Here is a 13725-nt window from a genome sequence, read left to right on the forward strand (position 1 = left end):
CCTGGAAAGACTGATTGGGGTCCTGAATGGAGGAGGTGTAGTGGCAGGTATAGCACTTGTTTCGCTCGCTAGGATAAGTGGCAGGAGAGAGTTCAGTGTGGAAGGATGAATGGACAAGGGAGTCACATAGGGAGCGATCCCTGTAGAAAGTGAAAAGTGGGGGGCGGGGAGGGAAGATGTGCCTGGTGGTGAGATGTGGAGATGGCAGAAGTTACAGAGAATTACGCACTGGATGAGGATGCTAGTGGGTGGTAGTTGAGGACAAGAAGAACTCTGTTCCTGGTGAGCGGCAGGTGGATGGAGTGAGGGCACACGTCTGCAAAGTGGAAGAGATGCGGGTGAAGACAGTGTTGTAATTTACGATTAATTGATAAGTGTTGTGTAGCTGATGCTCTCTCTGCATCTGTGAGACTGCTGTGAGCTCTTTGTTTCATCACAATCAAAGACCCCCCTCCCACGCCAGACATTCTCTCTTCTCCGGCCCCCCCATCAGGCAGAAGATACAGCCCACCAGGCTCAAGGACAGCTTCTACCCCACTGTTATCAGACTATTGAATGGACCTCTTGTACAATAAGATGGAATCTTGACCTCACAATCTACCGCGTTGTGACCCTTGCACTTTATTGTCTGTCTGCACTGCACTTTCTCTGTAACTGTAACACTTTATTCTGCATTCTGTTATTTTTCCCCTTGTTCTACAGTACTGTGCGAAAGTCTTAGGCACATATATATAGCCAAGGTGCCTAAGACTTTTGCACGGTCCTGTACCTCAATGCACCATGTAATGAATTGAACTTTGTTTCAATCACCATTAGTTACAATGAACAAACATTTTCACCTTTGAAAATACGACAAGAATAAACTAATTTATCTGTACGTAACCCTCTCCTGTCTTCCCTCCAAAGAAGAGAATTCCAATGACCCCCTCCAGAGGAAAAGAATCTCCCTCCCTCCTCCATAGTAAATGAGCTGTCCCTTTAAATGGTGCCCTACTAGTTCTGTCCCCCCCCACAATGTGGGGAAGGTGCACAAGAAAGAGCACCCTCTCCACACTCCACTCTGCTGAGATCCCCAGGGATCGGAGGTATTTCAGTCTCTCACCCAACTCCAGCCGATGCAAGCTCTGCCTGTCCAACTCTCCCCCACCCCACCTGGGAGACAAGCCTGCCTATTCCAGGTACATCAGTCCAGTCACCCTTCCCCTTACTGCTCCTGCGGGATTAACAAACCCCCGTCCTTGAAAAAGGGGAGTGGTACTGTCCCCAATTCCCCAGATGTGGTCCCACCAACACCACGTGGAACTGAAGCATGACCTCCTGAACTGTGGATTCAATCTTCTCCCCATAGACCATCACATCCTCTGATCTTTCCTGGTTACCTGCCCTCCCTGCTTAGTCGGCAGTCAAAATCCCATAAAACGTTAAATGTTTATTTCAACCTTTGACTTACTTTCCCCACTTACTCAACTGTTAAAACTCAATCATGATTTTTAATGTTTCTCACATAATGCAATAAAAAAACCTTACCTGATTATTTGCTCTGCTTGCTTACCAGCTTTGAAAACATACTGCGTGTTAAATGTTTCTCTCAAGCCTTCCTAATCTCCTCACTTAGAAGACTGTCAAAACTCAAAGAGGATCTTAAATGTTTCACTCAGCTTTTCCTGAGTAAACAATAAGACTGGGTCAAGAAAGTAGAACATTACAGCACAGGAATGTCAGTGCTGAACTCAATGCCTACATAATGTCCATACCCCTCAATTCTTTGCATATCCATGTACCTATCTTAAACACCTCTGTTGTATCTGCATCCACCACCACCCCCGGCAGCACATTCCAAACACATCTCCTCTGAATTTCCCCAGTCTTAGCTCAAATGAATGCCCTCTGGTATCAGAAATTTCAACCCTGAGGGAAAAGACACCAGCTGTCTGCTCTATCTGTGCCTCTTATAATCTTATAAACCTCTATCAGGTCTCCCCTCAGCCTCCACTGGCCCAGAGTAAACCAGCCGCTTGTCCAACCTCTCCTGGATCTAAGAGCTCCTGCTCTCTAATGCAGGCAGCGTCCTGGTGAATCTCTTTACAACCCATGGGTCAGACTCCAGCTGGAGCACTGGGGGGTGTAGATCTGCTCCCCACACCACAGGAAAGGGGGTGACAGCACTGGAGAGGGGCATAAAGGGGATACCTCAACCGTAAAGGGGTATGGAGGACAAGAGGAGAGGCTGGGTCTGTCCTCCCTGTAGCAGAGGAGGCTGGGGGAGGGAGGGACCAGGAAGGTGTACATAATTGTGGTGGACGCAGTGTAGGCTAGGAGGGGATCAGGACAGACCTTTCCCCAGTCAGCATCTAAACCCAGAGAGTTTAAGGGTGAGGAGGTTAAGGGAGATTTGAAGGGAATATTTCCCCCAGAGGTGGGAGGGGGTGTTGCATCCTGAAACCCATTGCCCAAAGGGGTGATGGAGACCTGGGACGCAGATTTGGACGAGCACATGAATCTCTGAGGCAGTGGAGGGAACAGACCAAGTGTTTTGGAAATGGTTGGGTCAATACAAACGAGTTGGGCTGAAGAGCATCTTGTGATCTCTCTCTCCACCTCTCCCATTCTCACCCTCTCTCCCCTCCCCATTCCCCCTTCACTCCCCACCTTACATATATTTCTTGCCCTCTCGCCTCTCTCTCTCTCTCTTTCTGTCTCCCTCCATCCATCTTTATGGTGGTCTATCTCTTTCTCTGTTTTTCTTTTTTTCCCCATCAATCACTCACTGCCTCTTTCTACCCCTCTATCTCTATTTCTTTCTCTCTCCATCTCTCTTTCCTGCTTTCTGCCAGTCTCTCTCTCTACATCTCTCTTTTCTCATCTCTCTCGCTCTCTCCCTCTTTCTCTCTTCACTTCTCACTCTCCCTGTACTAGCTTTTCTCTAATTCTTTCTACCTTTCAATCACTCCATCTTTCTTTCTCTATCTTTGTCTGTCTCCACCTCTGTCCCCTATCTCTTTATCTCCCTCTCTTTCTACTGAGATATCCATCTCAATATCTCAGTCTATTTCCATATCCTCTCCCTTTTTGACTCTTTGCCTTTCTCTCTCCATATCCTTCTCTCAGACTCTCTGTCTCTCTCTCTCTCTCTCTCTCTCTCTCTCTGTGTCTGCCTCTCACTCACATACACACGAACACCTGTCCTCAGAGGATGAGTCACAAGGAGACCCAGAAAGCAGCCCTGCCTCCTTGCTCCTCCCTGCGGAACGGTCCTCCCATGCTGACCCCTCCCTATTCCCCCAGCTTGTCCATTTTTGTCCAGGCTGTGAGGGAAATCGGATCTTGACTTTGCCACATCTGGCCAAACTTGTCAAACTTCTAAATTTAACTTCCTTATGCAAATCACCTAGCGGGATAAAAACTCCGGAATCTGTCCCTGGAGGCTCGCCTACTGCCCTTGGGAGAGGAGGAATCCAGTCAAGCATCAGCCATGGTGAGATGAGCCCGCGGTTCTGGGATGTGTCTGGGAGGAGACCCTGGTTTCGGGATTCTGGGGACTGACAGCTCTGCGGATTTACCTGGGGTCCCGCCAGCTGTGGTTCCCTCCGGGCTCTGAATGGAAACATTCTCAAGAAAGGAAGGAGATGTGAAAGTGCTCCTCCTTTCCTCGCTGCCTCTCCCTCACTCCTCACAGCCCCTCCTGTGATGCTCCCTCTCTTCTCATCATTCCCTCCTCACTACTCTGCAGTGGGGTGCTTCCTCAATGTCCCTCCTGCAGTGGGGTGCTCCCTCACTGCCTCCCCATAGTCTGGTGCTTCGTCACTGCCCTTCCCACTGCATGTTGCTCCCTCACTGCCCCTCCCACATTCTGGTGCTCCCTCACTGCGTCCCCGCAGTCTGGTGCTTCCTCACTGCCTCCCCGCAGTCTGGTGCTCCCTCACTGCCCCTCCCACTGCATGGTGCTCCCTCACTGCCCCCTCCCACCATCTGGTGCTCCCTCACTGCCTCCCCGCTGTCTGGTGCTCCCTCACTGCCCCCTCCCCGCAGTCTGGTGCTCCCTCACAGCCCCCTCCCCACAGTCTGGTGCTCCCTCACTGCCCCTCCCACTGCATGGTGCTCCCTCACTGCCCCCTCCCACAGTGCGATGGTCCCTCCTCACCACCCGTCCCTTAGCACGGCACTCCCCCCTTCTCCCACTGCACTGTCCTGGGTGTGAGAAAGTAATGATGTGAATTTCAGTATAATTGAGAGGGGAGGAAAGAAAGGGGGAGGTGTGAGAGAGATAAAGACAGAGTGTGACTGACAGACAGATAGAGACAGAGAGAGGAGAGAGAGCAGAGGGAGACAGACACAGGCAGAGAGACAGACAGACTGGGAGGGCAGAGAGAGACAGACTGAGACAGAGAGACAGACAGACACAAAAGGTGCAAGACAAGCCAAGAGAGAGAGAGAAGAAAGAGGGGAGACAAAGAAAAGGATTGAGGGAGTGAGAGGCGAGTGGGTGAGTTAGAGGAAGAGAGAAAGGAGAAGAGAAAAGCATGTGAGAGAGAGGTGGAGAGAGGAGGAAGGGAAAAGAAGTCGAAGGCAGGGACGAAGGAATGTGGAAGGGGAGATGGGGTGAGAAAATATTGGAAGGTGAATGAAGTGGGGGAAATAGAGGGAATAACGAAGGGTAAGTACAGGAGCATGAGAAAAGCTGGATGGGGAGAGAGAAAGGTAGGGGAAGAGGAGGAGGGAGAGGCAAGAAAGAAGTGGAGAGAGGGAGTGGGAGGGAGGGTTGAGGGAAATGGAGTAAGGAGGAGGGGATGAGGGAAAGAGGAAGGGCTTTCCACTGATCCCCCAACTCCACCGATATGAACTACTGGACCAGTCCAAGGGATCCTGGGATGCTGGGCTGGGGTCTCCTGACGGGTACTGGGTGAGTCTCTGACACTGGGTCTCTCCTCCTCCCTCCCCAGGCACCAAAGAGAGCAAGGAAGCGAGCGTCTGCGGAGGGGTCATCCAACGTCTTCTCCATGTTTGACCAGAGCCAGATCCAGGAATTCAAGGAGGTGAGTGACCCAGGGATCTGCTCAGGAGAACTCACTGTGCGATCTCACCAGGGGTCTCACTGAGGGATCTCACCCAGGGGTCTCACTGTGCAATCTCACCCAGGAGTCTCACTGTGTGACCTCACCAGGACAAATCACTGAGTGATCTCACCCAGGAGTCTCACTGAGGGATCTCACCCAGGGGTCTCATTGAGTGATCTCACCCAGGGGTCTCACTGTGCAATCTCACCCAGGGGTCTCAATGAGTGACCTCACCCAGGGGTCTCACTGTGCCATCTCACCCAGGGGTCTCACTGAGTGATCTCACCCAGGGGTCTCACTGTGCGATCTCACCCAGGGGTCTCACTGAGGGATCTCACCCAGGAGTCTCACTGAGTGACCTCACCCAGGGGTCTCACTGTGCAATCTCACCCAGGGGTCTCACTGAGTGACCTCACCCAGGGGTCTCACTGAGAGATCTCACCAGGAGTCTCACTGTGGAATCTCACCCAGGGATCTCACTGAGTGACACCACCCACCAGTAGAAATCACTGAGGGATCTCATCTGGTGATCTCACCCGGGAATCTCACTGGGGTCTCACCAGGGACCACACTAATTTTACTGAGGATCTCAATCAGGGATTTCACAATCAGGGAAAGGGAGGGAGTCACTGAAGGATCACCCAGTGATCTCACCCAAGGATCCTACTGGGGATCTCACTCTTGGATCTCATTCATGCAGCTTACTCCAAATACAGAGAAAGAGTGCAGTAGGGGGAGGGGAGTCACTAAAAGGATTTCACCTGGGATCTTAAAGAGGGATCACGTATGAAGTGTCAATATCGTTATACTGTTACTTTTTAACTTGTGTTGTAAATACACCTTATTGTTTGTTAATTAATTTGAGGTAATATTACTGTATGTGTTGTGTGTGTGAGTTATATATACTGTGTTGTGTCCCTTGGTCTCTTGTTTCGTTTGGCGGTATAGATGCATACAGCCGAATAACAAGAAACCAAAATTGAACCTGAACAATGAGGGATCTCCGAAGGATCCCATCCCAACAGAAAGAATGGAAGTGTTAAAGGATTACCAAAGGATCTCACTGAGGGATTTCAATGAGGAATCACAAACCCAACAAAGAGAGAGAGTGGGTGGCAAAGCAGTGAGGGATCTCACTAGGGACCGCATGTTCAAGAGTAAAGGACGGGTGTCACTGACGGAACTCACTGAGGGATCTTACCATCTCCCCAGAGACAGAGAAGGAGATGGTCACTGAGAAATCTCACCTCACTGAGTGATCTCTCCTTGGGATCTTACACTCAAACCCAGAGCCAGAGGGAGGGGCCACTGAAGGATCTGGTTGAGGGATCTCATCAAAGGATCACATGCCCAGTGCAAAAGAAGGCAGGGCCAAGGTTGAGAGATCTCACTCAACTTGAGAGAGAAAGCAAAAGGCAGACATTGAGGAAAGTTGCTGAGGGACCTTAACCCAGTTCCAGATGGAGGGGAGACACTGAGGGATCTCACCGAGACACCCCATGACCAACCCTGAGAGAGATGGAGGGAAGTCATTGAAGGATATTATGTCCAACTCCAAAGAGGGAGGGGGAGGGGAATACTGTGTGGTCTCATGCCCAAACCCAGAGAAAGACAGAGATGGAGAGAAGTCACTGAGGGATCTCATGTCCAACACCAGAGAGAGAAGGAGGGGAGTCACTGAGACATCTCATTCCCAACCCCAAGAAAGAGAGGGAGGGGTTACGGGGGGGGGGTTCTTAGTTGGGGATCTATTGCCCAACCACACAGAGAGATGGAGACAGGTCACTCAGGGGTCTCATGTCCAACCCCAGAGAGATAAGGGGAGGGGGCTGAGGTACCTCATTGAAGGATCTCATGTTCACAGAGAGAGAGTCTCCCTCTCTCTTTCTTTCCTCTCTCTCTCCCTCCCTCTGTAGATCCATAGTAGCCTGTCTGTTACATCACACACCCTCCCCCCTCACAGAGACAGACAGACAGACAGACACACACACACACACAGTTTCCCTCTCCGTCTCATCCATTCTCTCTCTCGTACACAGACACACACACTCTCTCTCTCTGAATATTCCCCCCCCCACACACACCAACACTCCCTCTGTACCCCTCCGCAGCCCCTGTATGTCCCACCCCGTGTCTCTTTACTCTCCCCGCTCTGTGGCGTCACCTTCACCGATCTCTGTCACTGGAGCTGTTGCTGGAGCCTCCTCAGCATCCTGGGAATGCGACGCCTCGGCATCTGATCCGAGCCACCGATCCGCTGAGCCTGCAGCATTCCAAGGAGGTCAGATCATTGGATGTGAGATTGGCAAGGGGGGGGGGAGGGACTGAGATGGTGTATCAGGGAGAGAGAGAGACAAACAGAGAGAGAGCACGCGGGGCGGGGGGACACATCCTCAGGTGGTGTGAGAATTATGTGAGTGTGTTTGTGTGCATAGCTGTGTCTCTGTGTATGTTTGTATCTGTGCCTGTGCCTGTCTATCTATGTGCCTGTGAGTGAATGTGTGTGTGTGTGTGTGTGTGTGTATGTGTGTGTGTGTGTATCTGTCAGAGTGTATGTGTCTGTATGTGTAGAGGGCTATGAACAGGATAGCTGCAGGGAGTATCGAGGAACAGAGGGACCTCGGTGTACAAGGGTAAGAGGTAAGATACACACCATGAATGGTGGGAGTATCAAAGGACAGAGGGATCTCAGTGTGGAAGGGTAAGACACACGCATGCACTCTCTGTCTGTATACGACCAGTCCATCATCAGATTCTGTGGACAGTCAGTCTGGGGTCTGTCTCTGTCTGTCTATGAACGCAGAGAGCTGGGGGTCTGTCTCTGAACACAGAGGGGTGAGGGTCTGTCTATGAACACATGAGAGGTGGGGGTCTGTCTATAAACACAGAGAGGTGGGGGTCTGTCTATGAACACAGAGAGGTGGGGGTCCATCTCTGTCTGTCTATGAACACAGAGAGGTGGGGGTCTGTCTCTGAACACAGAGAGGTGGGGTCTGTCTATGAACACAGAGAGGTGGGGGTCTGTCTATGAACACAGAGGGGTGGGGGTCTGTCTATGAACACAGAGGAGTGGGGGTCTGTCTATGAACACAGAGAGGTGACGGTCTGTCTATGAACAAGAGAGGTGGGGGTCTGTCTATGAACACAGAGGGGTGAGGGTCTGTCTATGAACACAGAGAGGTGGGGGTCTGTCTATGAACACAGAGGGGTGAGGGTCTGTCTATGAACACATGAGAGGTGGGGGTCTGTCTATGAACACAGAGGGGTGAGGGTCTGTCTATGAACACAGAGGAGTGGGGGTCTGTCTATGAACACAGAGAGGTGACGGTCTGTCTATGAACAAGAGAGGTGGGGGTCTGTCTATGAACACAGAGGGGTGAGGGTCTGTCTATGAACACAGAGAGGTGGGGGTCTGTCTCTGAACACAGAGAGGTGGGGGTCTGTCTATGAACACAGAGGGGTGGGGGTCTGTCTATAAACACAGAGAGGTGACGGTCTGTCTATGAACACAGAGGGGTGGGGGTCTGTCTATAAACACAGAGAGGTGACGGTCTGTCTATGAACACAGAGGGGTGGGGGTCTGTCTATAAACACAGAGAGGTGATGGTCTGTCTCTGAACACAGAGAGGTGGGGGTCTGTCTATAAACACAGAAAGGTGGGGGTCTGTCTATGAACAGAGGGGTGAGGGTCTGTCTACGAACACAGAGTGGTGAGGGTCTGTCTCTGAACACAGAGCGGTGAGGGTCTGTCTCATCTACAGCACTGCTCACTCTTGGAAATTTATGAATAATCTTTGTCTTTTTTAACCTCTACCCTCTCTCTCCCCACTTGTTCACACCAGGCGTTCACGGTCATTGACCAGAACAGAGATGGGATCATCAGTAAAGATGACCTCGCCGGGACCTTTGCCGCAATGGGTGAGTTTCTCCCCCCATCAATTACTCCACCCTCCCAAGACAGGGAGGACACACACACACACACAGATACACAACCACACACACACATTAAACATACTCACACACACTCATTCTCCCTCACTCCTATATACACATATACAACCACATACACACTCACTGACACAATCACACATACACAAAATTTTACACACACTTAACAGATACACAAACTACATGTACAAACACACATAGATACATAACCGCACACACACACTCACAGACACAATGACATACACATAGACCATGCTCACTCACACACACGTATCCCACATGCAATGAGTGTGGACTGTAGGGAGTGTGTAGGGAGATGTGGACAGACATCTGTTTGAAGACACTCCTTATGAAACACTAAACAGGAAAGTGTGAGGTTGCCCACTGAATTTCTGAGGAAATCTGAGAGATTTCCAAAGTGGGTAGCCATCAGTTTCCAGTGGGATTTGAATGTCCTTGAAACCCGCTTCCCCAAAATGAATATTAATGTCAGTACATCTCATATTTATGAAGCGAACTAGGATGTTGAACTTTACTGTGAGAGGGGACACCTCTCTCCACTTTATCAGGCCACATTTTACTAAAGATAAATGTAGAGGGAGTTGTAATCCAAAAAAAAAGGTGGTTTTTCAGCCATCGGTGGAGAGGCAGTACTTGGAGTACTGTGTGCAGTTCTGGTTGCCCAGCTCTGGGAAGGATGGGATTAAGCTGCAGGAAAGATTCAGCGGGACATTCCCAGGACTTGGGTTATCAGGAGTCTGGAAAGGCCTGGGACTGTTTTCCCTGGAATGAAGGAAGCTGGCAGGTGACGTGACAGAGGGTTATAAAACCACGAGGGACATAGATAAGGAGTGTGGTTACAGTCTCTGTCCCCCAGGATAGGGGAGTCTACAACTCGAGGGCACAGGTTAAGGTGAAAGGTTCAAAAGAGAAGGTTTTTCCTACAAGGCGGTGGAGATATGTGGAATGAGCTAACAGAGGAGGTGGAGAGGCAGTGGCATTAACAACATTTAAAATACACTCGGATAGGAAAGGTCTAGGATAACGGCCAAACACAGGCAAATGGAACAAGCTTGGATGGAAACCTTGGTTGTCATGGACCAGTTGGGTGGATACGCCTGTTTCCAGTGTTTGTCTTGTGAGTGGGCATGGAAGGGTAATGAGGGAGGAAGGGGAGGACCTGTTATGTAATGGGAAGGCCTGAGCTCCTTCCCATGGATTCCTATAGATCACTGTCCCTGTGGAGACGGTATGGAGAGGGGAGAGGAGGCCATGGCGAGGATGGTGGCCATTTTGTGGGCAGGATGATGGAAGAGGGGTGGGGGCGAGGATGTAGGAGGGGAGGGTTCCATTGGTATTAGTATCCATTAGATGGGGAATAAGGGGCTCTTTATCCTGGTTGTCCGACCCTCTGGAGAGAAGTGGGGAGGGGAGAGGAGGCCATACTGTGGATGGCGGCCATCTTATCTGTGAGATAATGGGTGATAGCCAGACTTTTATTTTCCTCCCCTCCCCCCCCACCAACCCGCTCACTTTAGGCCGGATGAATGTGAAGCACGATGAGCTGGAGGCGATGATCAAGGAGGCCAGCGGCCCCATCAACTTTACCGTCTTCCTCACCATGTTCGGGGAGAAGCTGAAAGGTAGGCGAAGGGAGCCTCCAATCAGAGCTGAGCTCTGGCCTTGGGAACCTGTCTATCAGAACCAGCACCCGCCCACTGAGGACGTCGAACGGAACTCTGGTCCCACCCTTCTCAGGACATGTCAGTCATTCGTAGGACCCACCCACTGGGAACCTGTCTATCATCGCCAGGAACCGCCCACTGAGGGCCTGTCAACAGAGTCCAAGTCCCGCCCTCACACACACACACACACACACACACACACACACACACACACACACACACACACACACACACACACACACCAGAGATTCAACCAATCAAACCATCCCCATGACCTGTCAATCATCTTCAGGACCCACCCCTCTGAGGACTTGCCTATCAGCATCAAATCCTGCCGTTGCGGACCTATCAACCGGAGCCAGTCATTGGCCTTTGGGGCTGTAAATCAGCACCATGCCCCACCCTTCAATACTTAGCAATCAAGCCCAGGTCCTGCCTCTCCAGGACCTGTCAGTCATTCACAGGACCCACCCCTGGAGACCAGTTAGTAACGAACCTGCGGGAGCATCGTATCTATTTTCTGTACTACGTGTTGTGTATTTATTATGGGTATCTGGTACGTGGATTGGAGCATGGCAGAAGCAAATGAATATAGTTATAAAGGAGTCAGTACAACCCCGGAATATGTCCATCAGAGTCAGGAGATGTCAATCAATGCCTTGTACTCAGAGACCTGTCAATCAATTCCTGGAGCCACTCTGGGGATGTCATCCATTGTGTCAATCAGGACTAAGCCTCGCCCACAGTGCGGCTAACATACCTGCCAGTCAACCCCAGGCCCCACCTGCTACCTGTCAATCACTACAATATCCCACCCATACCCGCAAATCATTAACGGGGCCGGTCCCAAGACCTGTCAATCATTGTTGGCTCTCCCACCTCCCCCAGTCAATCACGACCAATCCCCACTCACCTATCCCTCAAATAAATGACGATATTCTTCCAGAGAGCATCCCCTACCCCCAGCCTATATCAGGTGGGGGGTGAAGGAGGGAAGGAAGGTGGGGGCTGCTGGGATGTTCATCTACACTGACACTCTCTCTGGAATCACCAGGTGCTGACTCAGAGGATGTCATCATGGCCGCCTTCAAAATCCTGGACCCCGACGGTGTTGGAACCATCAAGAAGGCCTTGTGAGTCGGGTGGGGGGCAGCAGGAGGGAAAAGGACAAGGGATGGGCTGGGGGTGGTGTACAGTGGGGGAGTGGGAGGGGTAGGATGAAGGATGGGACAGTGTACGAGGGCCGATGAGGCCAGTGTTTCTCTCACCATTTCCTTTCCCTCCCTAGTTCACACCCAACTCCCTTTCTCTTCCTCTCCACTTTCTCAAACCCTCTGTCTCCCCACTCCACCTCTCCCTTTCTCCTCACTCCTCCAATTCTCTGCCTCCTCTCTCTGCCCTGCACTCTATCCTCTATATGTTCTCTCTCTCTCCACTCTTCCCTTCTCCCAACTCCCTATCCCCTTTTACTCACTCTCTCTACCCCGTCTGTTCCCTCTCTTCCACCTCTTTACCCTGTGCCTCCTTTCTCTCCCAAGCCTCTCTCCCTGCACTAACACCCCCTCCCTCCCTATCTGCCCCACTCTCACACCCTGTCTAACCATCTCTCTCTTTTCTTCCCACAGCCTCGAGAACTTCTCACCACCCAGTGTGACAGATTCAGCCATGAAGAGGTGAGGGGGAGGTCCTGAATTTCCCGGGAATCATATTGAAAACTGGGGGGGGTGGGGGGGGAGAGATGGGAGAGAGAGGAAGGAGTGGCATGGGGATGGGAGGAGAGAGGGGAAGGACACGGAGAAAAGGGGAAAGTTGGGGAGGAGGGTAGAGAGACGGGGAAACTGGTGGGAGAGAGCGGACGGGGAGAGTTGGTGAGAAGGGCGAAGCAGAGAGGGGAAGTGGGAGAGGGAAGAGAGGCAGTAGGAAGAGATAATGGAAGAGTGGCAGGAAGAGAGGAGGAGATTGAGGGGAGGACAGTTGTGTAGAAAGAGGAGGAGAAAGGGAAAGAGGGGGAGAAAGAGGGGAAGAGAGAAGCTGGGGAGGGAGTGTTGGCTCTTTGACTACTATCTCATCTCCTCCCCTTCCCCTCACAGATGAAGAATCTCTGGGCTGCCTTCCCTCCAGACGTGGCTGGTAACGTCGACTACAAGAACATCTGCTACGTCATCACGCACGGCGAGGAGAAGGAAGGAGATTAAAATGTGGTGGGTGGGGGGCCGGACCCCTCCATGAGTGACCTCCCCTCCCTCCCTCCTTCCCTAACACCACTCCCCACATCCCGGGGCAGAGAGACAGGCAACACGACACCGGGTGCGGAGGCGACACGGACATCACTCCATCTCCCCCCTTCCTGGGACGTCCGACACGTCCCTGCCCCCCCCCTGCACCTTTGTCTGCTGTAACTTGAGCAATGGAGAATAAATCGTGTCGCTTCTTTTTCCCAGAGACTCCTCGCCTTCTGTTCGCGGGGAGGGGAAAGGGCAGGGGAAAGAGGGAGGGAAACAGGAGGTGGAGTTGAGGCTGAGGAAGATTGAGGTGGTGGAAGAGAGGGGTTTGGAGGGGGAGAAGGAGGAGAGAGAGGTAGGGGAAGTTTAGCTGGGTGTGGGGGGGGCAGGGAGAGTCAGTGTGGGAGAAGGCTACAAGGGAGCAGGAGGGTGTGGTGTGGAAAAGGTGGGGGAGAGTGGAGGGAGTTGAAGGGAAGAGAGCAGGAGAGTGGGGAAGGGATGGGTGGGGGAAGTAGAGAGAAGGGGAGGGGAGGAGGAGAGAGGGGAAGGGGAGGGAGGGTTGAGGGGAGAGGGGGAGGGGCAGGAGAGAGGGGGAAAGGGGGAAGGGGAGAGAGGGGAGGGGGGAAAGGAGGGGAGGGGGAAGGGAAGGGAGGGGGAGAGAGGAGAGGGGGGAGGGAGAGGGGAAGGGGAGAGAGGGAAGGAGGGAGAGAGGGGATGGAGAGGGGAGAGGAGAAGGGGAGGGAGGGGAGGGGGGTAGGGTGGAAGGGGAGGGGGAAGGGGAGGGGGAAGGGGAGAGGGGAGGGGAAGGGGAGAGGG

At 52.1% G+C, this 13725-nt stretch overlaps 1 protein-coding gene across 1 annotated transcript; it reads left to right on the plus strand.

Annotated features, from left to right (window-relative positions):
• Window positions 1–3392: 3392 nt before the first annotated feature.
• Window positions 3393–13123, plus strand: LOC140205000 (myosin regulatory light chain 11). The gene is made up of 8 exons (XM_072272047.1): window positions 3393–3475; window positions 4941–5033; window positions 8897–8972; window positions 10541–10645; window positions 11742–11820; window position 11921; window positions 12313–12360; window positions 12778–13123. The coding sequence occupies exons 1-8, from the start codon at window positions 3473–3475 to the stop codon at window positions 12880–12882; spliced, it is 510 nt and encodes a 169-aa protein (XP_072128148.1). The 5' UTR covers window positions 3393–3472; the 3' UTR covers window positions 12883–13123.
• The last annotated feature ends 602 nt before the right edge of the window (window positions 13124–13725 follow it).

This window comes from Mobula birostris, chromosome 11 (genome assembly GCF_030028105.1).
Source record: "Mobula birostris isolate sMobBir1 chromosome 11, sMobBir1.hap1, whole genome shotgun sequence".
NCBI lineage: Eukaryota > Metazoa > Chordata > Chondrichthyes > Myliobatiformes > Myliobatidae > Mobula > Mobula birostris.